This window comes from Neodiprion lecontei, chromosome 4 (genome assembly GCF_021901455.1).
Source record: "Neodiprion lecontei isolate iyNeoLeco1 chromosome 4, iyNeoLeco1.1, whole genome shotgun sequence".
Classification (NCBI taxonomy): domain Eukaryota; kingdom Metazoa; phylum Arthropoda; class Insecta; order Hymenoptera; family Diprionidae; genus Neodiprion; species Neodiprion lecontei.
Genome location: NC_060263.1, coordinates 331277 through 350006, shown reverse-complemented (window position 1 = coordinate 350006; position 18730 = coordinate 331277). Strand labels below are relative to the sequence as shown.

The window sequence follows — 18730 nt, the reverse complement described above, 5'->3', positions numbered from 1 at the left end:
GAGTCGTTGCGCCAAATTTAGCCAAACACTCGAAGCCGAAGACTCACGTTTCGCGAGAATCAGTTTAGCCGTAAATAATAATAGATCCTTCCTTTCGTTTATGTAGTTGGAAATATGGTAAGAGTGCGTACGACTTTTTTATGATAACTGCATGCTGGTAAGGTAGGGCGCGGAGTAGCAGCCATCGTAGTTATTGGCTGGTACATACGTAACACGTGCACGCGCAACTCAAGTCGCCAAGCAATCGGTACGTAAAGGTGAGTCTCTCTCTACTCTTCTTGATAATATAGGTCCAGTAGTGACAGAGATGACTGCATTGGACTGCATCATCGGCGGTTTGGGTTTGGTTGCAAGTCTGCGGTTGCGCGGCCGCTTCCTCCCCCGATCAGCTGTCAAAATAATATCCCAACATAAAAAATTATTAATACAAGTGTGAAATAATTATGGCGGTATCGCATGCAATAAACTGTGGAGATATTGTTCATCTTAATGTTGGAGGAACGAGGTACGGTTATAAATTCAGCAAATCATACTCAGAAAATACCCCTTTGTCTCTCTCTCTCTCTCTCTCTCTCTCTTTCTCTCTCTCTGTTTTTCCCCCTCTTCCTCTCCTCTTACTGTTTTTTGTTTTCATCAGTGTTTTCGAACAAATAAATTTACGCTATGGTGATACACGCGTATTACCAATTATTCAGCGCTTATTATTTAATTGGCTTCGGCTCAATTAGAACTACCAACCATGTGCCTTCAATTTCACTCACACTTGTCACTTGAGTGCTCAAATTTTCAGGTTCTCCACATCTCGCCAAACGTTGTCCTGGGTCCCCGACTCATTTTTCACGGCACTTCTGAGTGGCCGAATTTCCAGCTTACGAGATGAGACTGGAGCGCTGTTTATAGACAGAGATCCAAAAATATTTTCAGTCATTTTGAGTTACCTGAGAACAAGGGATATCGATCTGAAAAATGCAGATCTTCGTGCTCTTAGGCACGAGGCTGAATATTACGGCATTGCGCCCTTAGTCAAGCGATTAATGCTCTGTGAAGATTTATCCCAATCATCATGCGGTGACGTTTTATTTTATGGCTACTTGCCGCCACCGAGTAAGTTCAAGTACTTTTCATCATTGTGAATTTGTTGTGAATATTAGGTAGTGTTAGCTATGTTATTCTTTCTCTTTTGTTCCTGCTGCTTTACGCCTTTATTGGAGTTGAAAAGTTTCCATTTGTTTGTCCTTTTTTACCTGAGATGCGTTGCTAATATCGATGTTTGTTTCCAATCTGTCATCGGCATTTATTTCATCTACTTATTCGATATATCAAACTAAAAGTGAGAGCTACAGGTGTATCTCGTCAGGTTTGACTGCGCAGTACAAAAATTTTCGTAGTATTTTCTCCACAGTATATCAGCGAAATTTACACATTAAGCAATAGTTGTTTCATTGTCTTGTAAATATTTGAATAATTCAATCTTGAGCGTCTTCTTTTTTTTTTTTTTGGTCATAAACTAAAGACAATTGACAGTTTAATCGGAAAGCTAAAGAAACGAAACTAACTTGATTTTTTTTTTTTTTTTTTTCTCTACTTTCAATCTTCAAGCTTCCGGGTGCATCGTAGTGCGAATTTGCCCTAGCCGCACATGTATTTTGACGAAATATGATGTTCACTAGAGGGATTAATACTGCGAATAATAGCTTCGACTGATCAAATAAATTTTTTATTCCCACAGATATCCCTCTGCAAGAACCAGCCACAGCAATAACACCGGCCAATGATGTTTCTGTACATGGCAGAACAGGCGGCGTCCCGATGATTTCCAGAGTCGAGATTCCTAATAACCAGCAATCGATTATCGTCACATCGTGTTCTTCTAGTACCACTAATAGTAATGGTAAACTGCTGAAACTACTGAAAAACTTCCATCGCTAGATTTTTCCTACATTTTGAGTATTTAATAAAGACTCATCTAATCTTCTACGATCCACAGTGAATAATGGAAGTCAACAAAGTCAACGAGCTTCTCTTCCAACTCATGTGCGTAATTCTTCTCTCGATTACCGAGTCTCACAGCGAGGATTACCCCATACACGCACTCCGTCCCTAGATTTGAGGCATGTTAGAAATGGTTCAGCGGATCTGAACAAGATATTCAGAAATGACGTTGGTCTAGTGTTTGGTGGTCAGCAAGGTAAGTTTACTATCGGATTTAAGCAATTTTTCGTAGCTATGGGAACAAAAGGACAGTCACAGCAGTGAAAACACAAAGAACTGCAAAATATCTAACGATAAATTACTTCAAGTTTCAGCATGGGTCGATCCGTTGAGGGTGCAAATTATAAAGGCCCACCACAACTGGATAGTCATTGCTTACGCACACTTTATAACTTGCTACCGTTTAAAAGATTCGTCCGGTTGGCAGCATGCATTCACAAGTCCTCATATCGAATCAATAATTGAACGAGTAGCAATAAATGCTAAAATGGGTAGCGGCACAGATGGTAAAATGGTCGCAATTTCATACGGAAGTCAAGTTCGACTGTGGAGCGTGTCGGAGGAAGGGATAAAGACAAATATCGGAACATTCAATCTGAACGTTCGTGTTGAATATCTATTTTTCATTGGTAGCCAGTTGGTTGCCCTTTCTTCGACTGGGAAAATTGGAGTGTGGCATGCCATGACCCACCACTGGCAAATACAAGATGTTGTTCCGATATCGTCTTTTGATACAGCTGGTTCATTTCTGTTGCTCGGATGCAACAATGGATCCATTTATTATATTGGTAGGTTCTCACTCTTAGTTCTCAGCCCAGTTTTACAATGCTAGTCTTGTGTTTATGAGACTCATGACTCATATTTATCTATTAATGTTCTAGATATGCAGAAATTTCCACTCAGAATGAAGGACAATGATTTACTGGTCACTGAGCTCTACCGTGATCCCAGTCATGATCCGATCACTGCTATTTCTGTTTATCTTACACCAAAGACCAGTAAGTTTTATCAACATGTCAGTTGATTTATTTTGTAGAATTAAGCAATCATGTGCTGTACTCACTGTGTCTCATTTGCCGCAACTGACATGACGTGTTGATACTTATTTCAACGATGATCCAGTGGGCTATACTTAATCCAATTAAGGTTAAGCATGTTGTTCACCCTAATTAGAGATTGAATACAGTAATCGAGAATTCTGCTTAAATACGTAAGATAGTGCTGTAAACCTTGAGTGAGCGAGTGCAGAAAATGACGGGCCGAATAATTGATGCATTGTTCTATACATGAATACAATAGTAGCTTCGAATTTTATGGCCAGTGACTGTACGTCGTATAAAGTTTAGTCTTTAGTTTTGACGTTCACATATTTTTCGTTGATAATCATAATTTCACCATCATCGTGTTTGGTCATGTTATCTCCATGTTCATGAGAATCGTCAGTATCATCCCATTATACGTATCAGAATATCGACGTCATTATACTAACCAATTGCAACATGTATTCACGCTTGATAGTGTGTATAAGAAATCACATTGCTATAAGTGTATTATAACAAAGTCCCAAAGATTAATCTTATGATTTGCCTTGCGCTCTCCCAAAATACCTTTATCATTACTATTATTATTCGAGCATTTGCAAGATTCTCTATAGAAATATTACATATTACATTGTTTCCTTCATATTTTCATACCGTACAACTGGATTCATAGCACAAGGCAAGTATATGACATGGGTGTTCAGGAATTACAAGCGTTGTGTATACAAATACAAAAATCGTATTATTGAAAAGCATGGACATTACGCATACATCTTCGGAGACGACCGAGTGTTACTGCACCTTTAATGTTACCCTTAGGCGTAGCTTTCCCTCCTTCTCAAGGGGTTACCATTTATTTTTCTACATCGCTATTTAGAGAATCGTCTCCGCATCATCGTAGAGTAAACCATCTTGGAGAGAATCCTCATTGTCTTTCAAATAATTTTCTGGGTTTAACTTCAACATAGATATTATATCTGAAATATAAATCTTTCCATAAAAGTTGGTATTGAATGTGCTTGTCCAGTTGTACGATATTGTGCCATATCAATCCCATCATTACAAGGTCTTTACGGAGTGTGTCCATTCTCATGTTCTTTACATCTGTTTGGCTATTGGTTTTTTTCATCATTATAGTAGCCTGCTTGCTCTCCCTATTCATAGCCTTATGTTACATGCCAGCATCTGAGAGGGGGAGGGAAGGTAACAAAAATCAAAAGTATATTCGCTTTTACACAGATTTATTTGTACCTGTAATATACATCGTTTCTTAAGAAAATTATTGAATCGCCATAAAAAAAATTATGTACACTCCGGCTTTCACTCATTTTGCAGAAAGATTTTTTTATCATATGTTTAATTACTATCTCACAGCTTCACCATAACGTAGTTTACAATTATTGACCAACTATGGACTCACGCATGGTTTTTTTCGCTTCCTTATTGATTGTGCAATACATTGCAGCTGTCGTTGCAAACTAAATGAAAGGATTTACAATTACAAATATCAGCGTGCACGCGAGTTTTTTTTTTTTTTTTTTTTTTTTTTTTTTTTTTTTTTTTTTTTTTTTAAATGCAGGCACCGCATTTTTATGATAAATTCATTAATGTTTGCGTGTCAGCTTGTACCCCGTATCTGTCGTTCATTGCTGTATGATAATATGCATATTTATCGTGAGCTAGTACCTAGGCCCCCATTAATTTCTTCTCAATCATCTCTACTTTTTTGTATTGAACACACTGCAAATCAAATTTGTATAATGAATTTTCATGTATAATATAATTTCGAAAATTTGGTCAAGTAAATAATTTCGATTTTAGAAACGACTGATACGCTTTACTAATGATATATTATTACCAGAAGATTTCCTATACCTTCTCACAGGTCTGTGTGGGAATTGGATTGAAATTGCTTACGGTACAAAATCGGGGAGCGTACGCGTTATCGTACAGCATCCTGAGACTGTCGGTCACGGACCTCAACTCTTCCAAACATTCACTGTCCATCAGAGTAGCGTTACTAAGGTATTCAAATTTAAGAAAACTAACAGTATGCCGCCTTGGAACTAAGATTACCTAATTTTCCATATTCAATTCTGCTAATTCTTCATTGCAGGTTACACTGTCAGAAAAGTTCCTGGTATCTGTATGCTCTGAATACAATCACGTTAGAAGTTGGGCAGTAACAAGATTTCGAGGTATGATATCCACACAGCCAGGGTCCACTCCGGAAGCTAGTTTTAAGATAGTTTCACTCGACGCTGTTGAACCGTGCGTTAGTTACAACGCTGGCAATGATTTTGGTGCGTAACTAATCAAAGTACATTTTTTTTTACGGATACCTACAGAGTCAGTTCACTATTCAAATCATGTACATTTTGTAGGTCCGTTTGGTGAACAGGACGACGAACAAGTATTTGTGCAAAAAGTTGTGCCGGAAACAGATCAACTGTTTGTGAGACTCGCTTCCAATGGCAATAGAGTTTGTGTGATTGAATCGGTAGATGGTAGCGTTATAAGTTCATTCTGTGTCCATGAGTGCGAAGGATCCAGTCGCATGGGATCTAGACCTAGGCGGTTCATTTTCACCGGTCATTCTAATGGAGCCATCCAGATGTGGGACCTAACTACTGCCTTAGATTTGTGTTCTAAAATTGACCAGGGTAAAGTTATTTTTACTTTTATTCTTTAACTTTATTCTATATAATCGTGCGGTTTCAAATATGCTGTGCAAAGGTTTACACATTAGATAAGTCAGATTTTCTTGATACTGTCACTATGGAGACTCGCAGCGTCTCATTGAAATATAATATTTCAGTGAAAAAAGTTAACGGCGGCCCGACACCGGAAGAATTATGGAAATTACTGGACCAATGTGATTTGAGCAACAGCCACTGCTCGACTCCGTGCATCAGTCCTTCTCCGTCGCTAATATCAGCTGGAACTCGAATTAAGGCAAGCAATGTACTATTTTTAAATCAATCTCAACATCTGGAACCTCCCAATGGTTCCAGTCAGCTCACGTGAATGCAAATATCAGAAATAACACCAGGGATGGTGAAAATATTTGCCAGTCAAACTTAATCATTGAATAGAGAGTTGTATTTGAGTTGAAACGCAAACTTTGGCCAGCGGGTTTTTTTTTATCTGGAGCAAGTTTTCTGTTTGCACTTGATCGTCTTTCTATCATCACTGTTACTCAATCTATATGATTCGTAATTTAATATTTCGTTTATTAACAATTAGTTGATCTTATCTTCAACTTTATTTGAAGTTCCTACAGCATCTATACGTTTATCGATGTGAAGTTACACTCGAATTATAGTTGATCTTTAACTTATTATCATTATTATTTTAATTTTTAAATTACGGGCCCGAATCTGAACTAGTCTTTCAAAAATTAAAGAATCCCCCCTCCCAAATTACCCGTCATATGGCGTACCGCTCCGTCGCCGTTGGTAATTACAGCCGCGAGTAACTCGTGTGTAACTTCTCGAAGTGAAGTGCAATATCTTTTCTAATAATGAAATCCAGAGGAAAGTAATTAAAAATTAGCACTAGACTCAATATGTTGCATTTCGTTACTGAATCGTTGCTGAACGCAAGAGCGTCAGAGATAGTCATTTTATGTGGTATCCGCATAAGTAGCCGTCTCTCTTACTAAAGGGTCAGCGTTCAGGAATCAATAAATGACCCCATGTGTATAAGAACGTCCTCATCACACCAATGGGTCACTATGCATTCATGGTATATTTTAAATAATTTATGTTGATAGGACAAAGATAATGAATATCTTATGATTCGCTATATATTAATATAATATTATAGCCTAATTTTCTTGGTCTTCGATGCAATTAAAAAATGATGGTAATGCTGAGTTATTTTTCAGTTGGTTGCATGTACTTTATTGGCGCGTAGCGTTTGTACTATTTTTCAAGTCAAAGGTACAAATATTCATACAATGTTTTTTTTTTCTACAATATATAGTTGAAGGTCTTGACGTTTGCTTGATAAATGAACTTCTGAATGATTTTCATACCAATTATGAACGGAGGATGATGTTCTCATTGTAACAAACCATTAAAATGGCATCAAATGTATAAAGTTTAGATAAATAGTTATACTGATATATTTTTGTTATATTTATCTCAAAGACATGTATGGTATAGGTAGAATTGCGCAGCTAGAAATTCCTTGTGTAATCATACGTACGTACAACGTGGTAGCAACGAATAGCGATCTTTATTGCATTTAGTTTTCAAATAATTTCTAGGTTTAGTTGAAACTCCACTTCAGGACAATGCGTTGTATTTATTGCCGATGCTTGAGGCATTTTTAACTCCGCGACTCTAAGTAAATGTATAATAACAATAGAATATTATATAATAATGCTGTTGTAATTATCTTCTCTGTGATCTAAATAAATTAAATGCAGTTTTCTACTACTGAAAATTTTCTGGGTTCAAACAGAGCATAAATATATTGAATTTATTTAAAAACGTTTATTTATTATTTATCAACATTTATATTAGGTACATTAAAAAATAGTCATACCTTTTGCACCAACATTATCTAGATTTGTTTGAAAATGTCAATGCCACTTCACAATTATTTAGTCTATTTAAACACCTATGTACTCCTACACCCGTTTTCCAAGACAAGGGTATACGAACCATTCTATAAGTATTTATCAATAATTCATATCTTCGAACATTCGCCTGAAGTAAATTTTATTCTGCACTGATAACAATAACGAGTGAATAAGCCTGGTTAAAATGCGATCAATTATCACAGGACTTCCACTGTTTGCTTGATTAAAACAGTGACATAAGCAGTGTAATGAAGTCCTTGTTATCACATCAGCTGTTCAACTTATTTTTATTTTACACGATCGAATTATGGATGTACCTGTGTATAACTATGCTTGGGACTGGAAGGAGAAAATCTCTTCCATGTTTGTGTATAAATAACTGAATCATTTACAGGCACTGTGGTGATATATTTTTCTATACACGATGAGATTTAACTTGGAAACTGTTATTCTAGAAAACATTCTCGTATTATTCGCCGCATGTGCCTTGTGCAGGAACAATATAAACTCGCAGGTCCTATAAGGATCTTGAACTATATGTCAAATTGTACGTCTAAATACTGTGTTTATGGTATTATAAAGTGATATGGAAGACATTGAAGATTTAATCGTTAACAACTATCAGAAAGTGTGAAATGCGAATTACACTAATAACTTTAGTACCTAATTACATCAGTTTATTGATGCGTACGTTGAAGAAAATTTGTTATGAAATAACATTGAAATTTTTTGTAAAAAGAAAAAAAGATAAGAGCAAACGAAAAAAGTTGATTAGATCAGTGTACGTAATTCATGTAATACAGTGATTTTATTATGCACTAACTACTTCAAAGTGGATCAATATGCCAGAACAATTTGTTGCTGAACCAAGCAGGATTTGTCATAGGTGTCAACAAAGAACACCACCCGATTACTCCGGCAAAAAATAAGCTGAGCAATATTTTTCTTCTCGCTGGATCCTTGCAAGCCAAAACTTCGGTGAGATCTGGAAATCCCATGTGGTTGCAAAATGCGTGGGCTGTAAATGGTGCTATGTAATGACCTGTGACAAATGTTGAGGAAAAAGATTGAAGAGTGCAGTTGAGCGTGTAAAATTAATGTACAATATGTATTTGCTTGCGGTGCGAGAGCAATGTTTATTACTAACCAGTTTTAGCAAATAGAAATGCTGCGTAGGCACCAAACAGTGTTGTGTAAACGAATTGAAAACCTGCAAAACAAAAAAATGTGTTGAAAATTGAAACATTATAAGGTAACAAATTATTTCAACTGTGCGATGAAATACAAAACTTACACTAGCATTTCTAGTTCAAATGATGTACCGAAATACTCACTGCATAACTTAAGAGCATCTTGAAATTTTACACCCGCCCTGATCATTTCAATAACGTGATGAAAATGTGCAACGCCAAAGAACAATGGGCATATGAAAATAGCGGTAGTAGGTTTATAACACTCTAGAAGTAGCGGAAGCATACAGGCTCTGAAAGTCCATTCCTCGGATAAAGGAGCGACAATTCGGTTCCGCCACCATATGAGCGATCTAATATTTTTTGTAGAGTGCATGGGTGCTGCAAAGGTGAAATTGAAAACAAAGTTGAATCAATTGTTCGTTAACATATGAAAATTTTATATTTAGCGTTCCCAAACTCACCGGCGTATAATTTCCATGGCCCATTCAGTGCCTGGACACTCAGTGGCCCCAAGAACAATATCATGGTTAAAAGGAGCGGTAAAACAGCCGCTTGAAATAAACCGACCAATTTTATGCCCAGCAGTTCCCAAATGGTAGTCTGAAGTTGGTTTAATTATTTACATGTGATGTTGCTCAAAAACAGTGCCAATGAAACGAAATAACGTACCTTTTGTAACATGGATCTGCTTATTCCAAAGTATACGAATAACGGGGACACAAACATCATGATAAAGGCGCTGAGAAATCTTTTTTTAATCGTCTCATTATGCTCTCTGTAAAAAATAGATTATAGTTCATCTCCATTTCCTCTATAGTTCCTCCCCATAAGTTTGAGATCAATTTTTCAGCGCGCGTCGGGAAATCGAAGTTCGAATTATCGGGAAGAAACGCGGAGCGCCGATGCGACAATGTGGGAGGGGGGGAGTTTTTCGTCGATTTCTTTGACTCTTGTTGAATGAAAATTAAACAACAGTGTGCGATGTGTAGAGGCTTCCGGGGGAGGGGGGAGGCTGGCTGGCTTTCCAAGGGCTAGTGGGTGCAACCTGATTTGGACGAGTTTAGCAGTACGCGCGTCGATTCCCGCATTCGTACCGTGTGCGTGTCGCGTGCGTGCTGCGATTATGACGATTGAACGACGCGGAGTGTCGTTAAAAGTAAAACGAATGTTGTAGGGGAACGAGTAAATGAAAGTCGACGCGACAAAAGCCAAGCGAGGCTTTCATCGGCCATGAAAATTTACTCATAGTTGATCGTGAAAATTTGTGCACCGACAGACGAGTTAGACGGGGGCCCGAGCAAGAATCCGGCGGCTCTCTGGGGCACGAAACAGTTATACATTTTCTTCGTGGTCCGTTGTTAAAGGGCTAGTTCTATGTATGTACATACATCGTGCGGCTGAGGCGCGAGGGCGTAACGATGATATACGCAGCTACGGGTAGGCTCGCGAATTAATTTTACCTATGGTACGGCGAATTCCATATGTAGAGACTGGCTACGTAGACGACAGATAACGTGAAACATGACAAAATCGCGGTGGTGCGAGAAAAATCTGTATTTTCCTCGGTCTCCACCATACTGACGTTCGTTGAATCACGTGACACGCTATAGCGGATAAAATCGTGTCCGATTGGCAGTCGCGCAGTAGTCGTCCGTGTAGTGAGAAGATGGCCGCCGTGCTCGATGGATGTGTCGCCATTGTTTAGTGTATAGTTTTTCCCCGTTTTTCTTATAAAATAATCGGGATACACCTAACTTCAAGATGCCGAGCGCGTCATTCACATCGTCACGTAGCTACGTCCGCAGATCCCGGAGGAAAGGCGCCAACAGAATCCCGTTACCCTCTAGAACAACATCGGGTATGTAATAGAACGGGGCTATAGGCGGCTGCTGCTACTGCTGCTCCTCGTAAGGTTCGCGGCTTAGCTCGCTCGGCTCGTCGTTCAGCTTGCGTTTCGCTCCGACTCCTTTCCTGCCTACTCAACTAACATCGATTCTCCTCTTTCCTATTCTCATCGTCTATTCTCATTGTACGATCTATTATTAAATATTATCCAATGTCATTTCTCCGATTACCAACGAGTTCGTACAATATCCGATTTGCATGGACATTTGTCACACTATGTACCTACTTACATGCATACGATCATACTACTACTAAATCGGCATTCCCTCCCTAATCTCGATTACAACGAGCAGAAAAATTAATATACTACATATGCAGCAAAGCATATTATGCGTATCTACATACATACGTGTGTATCGATGTAACGTGAAAGAGCAACAAAGAGAAAAGCTCCCCAAAAATGTCGATTATCATCATCCACACCCAGAGGTGTACCCGACGTAACTATATTTATTTGACGTCTATTCCATTTATACCAAGCTACTTTACCCTTCTGGAGTGTCATATAAATATTCACGGTGCATGGATTATTCGATTTTCCTAACTGGAATTTCAGAATCGTGTAATCCGGCATTTTTAAATGCCAATCATGTCACGTGAAATCGATCACAATTAATATTAATTTGCCATACAAAAACTATACAATTATGAAACAATAAGAAAACGCTGCTTCTGTCTTAATTCTAGGTAGCGTGTGTCTGCAACGAAAAACGTCTGTATGCTAATGAATTTTTTAGCATATGCTGTAGTTACAGCAGATGTGCCACAGAATTCAATTTCATTTATGTTAAATTTCCACTATCTATACATTGTGCCACTACAGCTTTGGACAGTGGATTGAAATATATTTCAATGTATAAAAATAACCTTTCCATTGCGTTATTCCTTGATGTAAGAGATTTACACTTCCCATTGTTGCTGCTGTGTTTTTTATCTGCGCTGCTCTAAGAACAACGTTCTACGTGTGTGTGTGTTTTTTTTTTTCCCCATACATAACTTATGGTTATCTCATCTTATTCACTGAGGACTATGAATTAAATAAGAAAATTCATTTGCCTTGTAGGGACAAGATTAACTTCAAATCTCTATATTGAAAAATTCTATCATCGTGGATACGTGTTCTACAATCGCCAGAGACGCCGTCAATATTCAAGAAGCCTGATCGGTGCTTCCTAAGTTATAAAATTTATAATATTTATGAAACTGATTTACCTATTGAAATGATTCGATCTAATTTTGTATGATGATCAAAATAGTGATGGTTTTTTTTTATGAAAGTTCAATTATCGAATAAATCGGTGCAAAACTTATCGCATTAGAGCCAAGTCGTGTGCTCATACAAGAACAAGCAAGACGAGATGGAGAGACCAGTTCTTTTCTTTAAATATTTATTTTATAAATATTTGAAATCCATAGCTGCATCAATATCCTTCAAATATTAAGATTTAAAAATTTCATGCTCACTTTCTCAGCCGAACCATGCGAGCTACCGTGTCCAGCTTCAAATCCAATTCCTTCAGGAGGCGGGGGTGTAGGAGGAGGCAGAGGATCTTCGCCTAGTGTTTCGGGGATAGCCGCCCCTTCTCCGTCTCATTCGCACTCGTCACCCTACGATCTTCGCCGTAAGAGTCCCCCGCATCCGGATCCTGCACCTGGCACGAGTTCAGCACTACCACCTCCCGGAGGAAGCAGTATCGCCGCTGCTCTTGGAACCTCATCTTTACCAGCCAGAAAGCGACCTAGGAGAACGTGCTCACTTTCAACCGATGGTAGGCAATGAATTGTTCTTCTTTTCTTCAAATAAAGATTACAAATCTTTTCTTTTACTCGCCATCGATGTAAAACTGTATTGCATTATATTGCTGAGCAGGAGTTTAGCAATTGTCACACTGAACCTGGCTGCTAGCTTCAGCTTCATTAGCAAACTTTCAACTTAATCCGATTATACATGTATTCTCTTTTTCAACTCTGTGTTAACACTGAGGTTACTTAATCGCTTTTACCTTATTTCAAACTAAACATAAATTGAAGGGGTAATGTTTAAATGATCACTAGAGGAAAATTGAAAATCAATTCGTACTTTTTCATTATATTTCTAAAAATATTCATTTATTTATTTCACTCTGCGGTAGGCACAAATACAAACACAGCTGCACACTACCTACAGTACGAGTTGCCGGATGAGGTGCTGCTGACGATATTCAACTACTTAATGGAACAAGATTTGTGCCGTGTCTCGCAAGTGTGTAAACGTTTTCAAGCGATTGCGAATGACACGGAATTGTGGAAGTCGTTGTATCAGCAAGTTTACGAGTATGATTTGCCACTGTTTAATCCGGCACCTTGTAAATTCGAATTTATCTCGCCGGACGAATCGGATTATTCGAACCCCTGGAAAGAAAGTTTTCGACAGTTGTACAGAGGAGTGCACGTCAGGCCTGGTTTTCAGGATCTTAAATTCAAGGGTAGAAATCTCCCATATTTCAACACTGTACAAGGGGCTTTAGACTTTGTTGAAGAATATAGGAGTAGCAATGGATCGACGCCAAATGCGAACTCAACTACCAATGTTCAAGGTAACTGTTGCATCAATAATTCGCAAGGCACCGAGGAAACGCCCCTGCACCTAGTATTTTTACATGCCGGGACATACCGTGGTGAATTTCTCATCATTGACTGCGACGTAGCTTTGATAGGAGCTGCCGCAGGCAACGTCGCCGAGTCTGTTATTTTAGAAAGAGAATCAGAATCGACAGTCATGTTCGTTGAAGGTGCTAAACGCGCGTACGCAGGCCACCTCACTCTCAAATTCACACCTGATGTAACCAGCACTGTACAACATCATAAACATTACTGTTTGGAAGTAGGCGAAAATTGTAGTCCAACGGTCGATCACTGCATTATTCGTAGTTCGAGCGTCGGTAAGTTGTTCAGATTGACACGAAACTCTCCAACCTTGACACTATTGTCCCTCATTGATATTAATATATGAATTTTGATTAAACAGTTGGAGCAGCGGTCTGTGTGTCGGGTGTTGGGGCAAATCCTGTGGTGAAAAATTGCGACATATCTGACTGCGAAAACGTTGGCCTGTATGTAACGGACTATGCCCAAGGCACCTATGAGGACAACGAAATATCCCGAAATGCACTGGCGGGGATTTGGGTGAAAAACTACGCGAATCCGATTATGAGAAGAAATCACATCCACCACGGTAGAGATGTTGGGATATTTACGTTTGATAACGGCCTAGGATACTTTGAGGCGAATGATATTCATAATAATCGAATCGCTGGTTTTGAAGTCAAAGCGGGTGCTAATCCGACCGTTGTGCACTGCGAGATACATCATGGTCAAACGGGCGGCATATACGTTCATGAGAACGGTCTTGGACAATTCATCGACAACAAAATTCACTCGAACAATTTTGCTGGCGTTTGGATAACATCAAATTCTAATCCAACGATTCGTAGAAATGAAATATACAATGGTCATCAAGGTGGGGTTTACATATTTGGCGAAGGCCGTGGCCTTATAGAGCATAATAACATTTACGGCAATGCTCTCGCCGGGATACAAATCCGGACGAACTCAGATCCGATTGTCCGACACAACAAAATTCACCATGGACAACATGGTGGTATATATGTTCATGAAAAAGGTCAAGGTTTGATCGAGGAAAACGAAGTTTACGCCAATACGTTGGCCGGGGTTTGGATAACGACGGGATCAACTCCAGTTTTAAGAAGGAATCGAATCCACAGTGGCAAACAGGTCGGAGTTTATTTCTATGACAATGGTCATGGGAAATTGGAAGACAATGATATTTTCAATCATTTGTATTCTGGAGTACAGATTAGGTATGATTTGAGACTGAGAATTTCGTTATTTATGCTACGTATAACAAATTATTGACAAAGATTCTTCCTTTCAGGACTGGGAGCAATCCTGTCATTAGAGGGAACAAAATATGGGGTGGACAAAACGGTGGAGTCCTCGTGTACAATAGCGGTCTAGGCCTTTTAGAACAGAATGAAATTTTCGACAATGCCATGGCAGGTGTTTGGATTAAAACTGACAGTAATCCAACGTTAAAAAGGAATAAAATATTCGATGGAAGAGATGGCGGAATTTGTATATTCAATGGGGGAAAAGGTTTGTACCCTGAACTCATTTGTATGTGTACTTTCGGAATTAAGCCTCACTGTTTTAACTTTGTCCAAATAACAGGTATACTCGAAGAGAACGACATATTCCGAAATGCGCAGGCTGGAGTTCTAATTTCAACCCAATCGCATCCAGTCCTTAGGAGAAATCGTATTTTTGATGGATTAGCCGCAGGAGTCGAGATAACGAACAACGCGACCGCCACATTGGAGTTCAATCAGATCTTCAACAACCGATTTGGAGGTCTTTGTCTCGCCAGCGGAGTTCAGCCAACAACTAGAGGTAAAGGTCGAGCCGATTCCATACTTTTTTTCCTTATGGTTTGCAAAGATTATGCACTGCCAGTTAATCTCCTCGATAATCGTAATTCTTACATTACGTTTTATGCCCTGTAGGTAATAAGATATTCAACAATCAAGACGCAGTGGAGAAAGCTGTCGGTAATGGCCAATGTCTTTACAAAATTTCATCGTACACGTCGTTCCCGATGCATGACTTTTACCGTTGTCAAACGTGCAATACGACAGATCGTAATGCTATCTGTGTAAATTGTATAAAAACCTGTCACGCTGGCCACGACGTAGAATTCATCCGGCACGATAGGTGAGTAGTATTATTTTATTTGAAAACCCCCGAAATCATGGCTCCATTTCAGGCGATTCTCCCGAGCGTCTCACCAACGAATACATTCCACATTCTCAGTACCAAAAATTCTTGTGCACAGATTTTTTTGCGACTGTGGAGCTGGAACCTTGAGTAACCAGTGTCAGCTGCAGGGTGAGCCGACGCAGGACACCGATACTTTATATGATAGTGCTGCACCCATGGAGTCACACACGCTCATGGTCAACTAGATGTAGCTAAAATGAACCAACTGGTCCCAAATCCGTAAGTTAGATGGATCCGTTGAGATAAACGTGCAGTAATAACAATAGTAATCTGTTGTCGAGTTCTTTGATATCATTATTATTATTATTAAACTCATGAAAATCCCAATATCGACAGAGTTATTGGCAAACTGAATAATTAAAGCTTTACCAAATTCCAAATGACATACCCAACTATTGGAAAGACCGTGCGATTCCTACTATTTTACTAATTATTTCTTGTTAAATTTCACTGAACACTTATTTTCATCTTCACATGAATTTTACCATTTTTAATGTTTTTATTTATTTACAATAGATTATACGCGTACGCGTATTTAATTCCAATAACTTTGTTATATCGTATGTCTAAATACAGCATTGTATTCTTTCAACCAAAAGTTGTGCATTATCAATGGTATTGAGACACATTAAGAGAAGAACAGCTACCAAAACCAAGAGCTCCTCTCAGTTGTTGCTTCTCTTGATAGTCGAATAAAATATTTGTATATAAGCATAATTTGAATACAAGTAGAGATTTATTGGTATATACAAGAACATTGAAATTTACATTGTCGTTAACACGCAACGAATGGTTGTTGGTTATATGATGCTAAAATTTTCTAAATTTTACATAAACGTTTCAAAATATAATAACGATGATGAAGAACTCTGTCGCAGTCAGTTTTGTATCCATAAAAATAAAATACCTAATTGCACAATGAGAAAAATATCGAGTTTGAAAACTGAAAACTGAACTGATACACATGACGCAGCCTGAGGTAGCTAATTCCTTCTAAACATAATGAAAAACGATAAGTGAATGCAAAAGAAGGGAAACTGAAACAAAAGAACAACAGAAAACATAACTCATCAATATTAATTAAAAGTGTATGTATCATACCTATGCAAGCACGTTTCTTAATGAATGTAATCTATATATTAATTTTTATTAAAGGTAATGAGTGAAATGTGATGTCTGTATACGAGGAAGGTATATAAATCAAACAGTAAATACCATTTGGTTTATAACAGACTTTGCCAAATGGTTGTATGCTGTTGTGGTATTTTTTGTAAACTGTAGCTTCGAGTTTATAAATAATCTGTTGACAGTGACCTGTTCGAAAGAACGAGATTACGGAGGTGTGTGCAAAAACGAGAAAAAACGAGTGATAAAGAGAGAAAAAAAAAAAGAGCAAAATCTAGAATTCCACAAGATGCTTAACTGTGTATATACTATAGTGGCAAGCATCTTGCTAATAATATTGAGAAACTAAAGACAACTTTGAGCAGTTATCTGTATAAAACATTTTGTTTCCGAACGAAGAAACGTATTTTTGCAGTGGGGTACCACCGAAAACTAAACCGTCAAACAATGCCGTGTACCCGAACAATTAGAATCGGAAGATGCGTCTCGTCTTGTAATTAGGGGAGAGATCTACGACTTGCATTACCATGTTGTACTAAATCTTTTTCTACAATCAATACAACAGAAGTGCTGTGCACAAAACATTAAAAAGCAAGTAAAACATTATAATTTGGTAAAATAATCCCAGCAAACGTTTACGCATTGTAGGGGTAATATTTTTTCTTTTTTTCCCCCTTTCCCGCCCCCGAGGAAGTATGCTACATACGTACGATGCCCAAAGATAGAGTGGTAATAAATAACGAACAAAAACGTTACATGATAAAGGAAAGTAAATAATCAAATAATCAAAAAAGGGATGGAAAAAAACTGATTGAATGAAGACATTTATTCTAAAATAAAATAAATAAATGAATGGAGTATCTTATATGATACAGTAAAAAGTTAAAAGTATACATTTGATTAAAAATATATATTCTCTTGTGTTAAATAAGATGGATTAAAGCAGCTAAATGAAAAAAAAGGCAAAGTGCATAATAGAAGGATAAGAATTAAGACAAAAAGTATTTAAACTATTTAATGATTTAAACGAAAATGAAGATATTGGTGTGTACCGGTGAGAAAAAAAAACAGCAAATCATCAAACAATAAACTGTCCGCAGAACAGTGAATCTCGAGTTGTTAAGAGTGATCCAACTGCTTTAAAAACATTGTTGTTATTATTATTATTATTATTATTATTATTATTATTATTACATTTAATATAATGTTCTGTCGTAACTCTCGAAGAGGAGAATACCCTATGATACGAACAAGCGCCTATTAGCCATGCCCTCTCCTCCCTGACCCTCGCCCCTGCCACTCTCATTATGTGTCCAGGGAATCCACACACACACACACACACTCACTCACATGTATATGTATGTATAATTCAATAGATAAGAAGTCTGTGTCTACAGAGTCTGGAAGATCTGGAAATTGGGCCAGAATTTTTTTTAATCTTAAAAACTTGAAAATAGCCTGGTATCTCGTTACAAGCCTTGAATTTTTCCGGGACATGCGAATTACATTATTTTTGCACTTGGCGTACACTTTTAAATCAATTTTCGGCAAGATAAGACACGTTCTTTCAAGTGCAGAAAGAGACGGGGCAAACAGGCGCCTCTTCTGGTTCCTGCCTCAACTTCTGGCTTTCTCTGCTCTTCTTTTGGAACTGGTGCGACTACGTCTGTCAGTTGCTACTGTCTTTATTTCAATTTTTTCTACTAAAGCCTGTATAAAACTTGTAGAGACGGGCTCTTTTTGGTTTCTAGGATATTCTCCGTATGAAGCTGAAGCTAGCGGCCAAACGTGTTGAACTTTTCGGAAATAGAACAATGCAGTTCCGTTATATCCTCATAATTCTATGAAAGTATCGGGTTTCAAGGTATTTTACAGAGTTTTGATTTTTGGATTTTATTACCTTATTCAAATGAACGTCAAAACGTTTGGTTGCTACTTCTGGCTGCTAGGCTTCAACCTCGTATTTTCCCTTCCACATCGAGGTGTCGGGGACCCAGTGGTTGCCGCATCCTAAACACTATCATTGTTACTAAATTTCAGTCAACAAT

At 38.1% G+C, this 18730-nt stretch overlaps 3 protein-coding genes across 11 annotated transcripts; 2 read left to right on the top strand and 1 right to left on the bottom strand.

Moving 5' to 3' along the window:
• Positions 1-297: 297 nt before the first annotated feature.
• Positions 298-8866, top strand: LOC107224039 (BTB/POZ domain-containing protein KCTD3). 5 transcript variants are annotated; one of them, XM_046736133.1, is made up of 11 exons: positions 298-505; positions 791-1104; positions 1730-1891; positions 1988-2188; positions 2301-2780; positions 2874-2990; positions 4894-5057; positions 5149-5335; positions 5417-5695; positions 5851-5987; positions 7020-8866. In XM_046736133.1, exons 1-11 carry the CDS (start codon positions 444-446, stop codon positions 7041-7043), a joined length of 2127 nt encoding a protein of 708 aa, XP_046592089.1. In that variant the 5' UTR covers positions 298-443; the 3' UTR covers positions 7044-8866. The 5 variants fall into 5 exon arrangements, with proteins under 5 accessions (XP_046592089.1, XP_046592087.1, XP_046592088.1 ...); XM_046736131.1 differs by adding an exon at positions 4215-4235 and having other exon boundaries at positions 4918-5057; positions 5851-8866; XM_046736132.1 differs by having other exon boundaries at positions 4897-5057; positions 5851-8866.
• Positions 6911-10407, bottom strand: LOC107224033 (CAAX prenyl protease 2). Of its 2 annotated transcripts, none has more exons than XM_015663937.2 (6): positions 10277-10407; positions 9486-9591; positions 9278-9416; positions 8958-9194; positions 8771-8833; positions 6911-8665 (listed from the first exon to the last, which is right to left on the bottom strand). In XM_015663937.2, exons 1-6 carry the CDS (start codon positions 10390-10392, stop codon positions 8451-8453), a joined length of 876 nt encoding a protein of 291 aa, XP_015519423.1. In that variant the 5' UTR covers positions 10393-10407; the 3' UTR covers positions 6911-8450. The 2 variants fall into 2 exon arrangements, with proteins under 2 accessions (XP_015519423.1, XP_046592090.1); XM_046736134.1 differs by having other exon boundaries at positions 10205-10313.
• Positions 10408-10536: 129 nt separating this feature from the next.
• On the top strand, positions 10537-17008 carry LOC107224032 (F-box only protein 11). 4 transcript variants are annotated; one of them, XM_046736127.1, is made up of 10 exons: positions 10572-10674; positions 11785-11886; positions 12194-12490; positions 12854-13642; positions 13729-14581; positions 14656-14876; positions 14952-15170; positions 15284-15491; positions 15613-15776; positions 16868-17008. In XM_046736127.1, exons 1-9 carry the CDS (start codon positions 10578-10580, stop codon positions 15740-15742), a joined length of 2916 nt encoding a protein of 971 aa, XP_046592083.1. In that variant the 5' UTR covers positions 10572-10577; the 3' UTR covers positions 15743-15776; positions 16868-17008. The 4 variants fall into 4 exon arrangements, with proteins under 4 accessions (XP_015519421.1, XP_046592083.1, XP_046592082.1 ...); XM_046736126.1 differs by having other exon boundaries at positions 16713-17008; XM_046736125.1 differs by having other exon boundaries at positions 15613-17008.
• The last annotated feature ends 1722 nt before the right edge of the window (positions 17009-18730 follow it).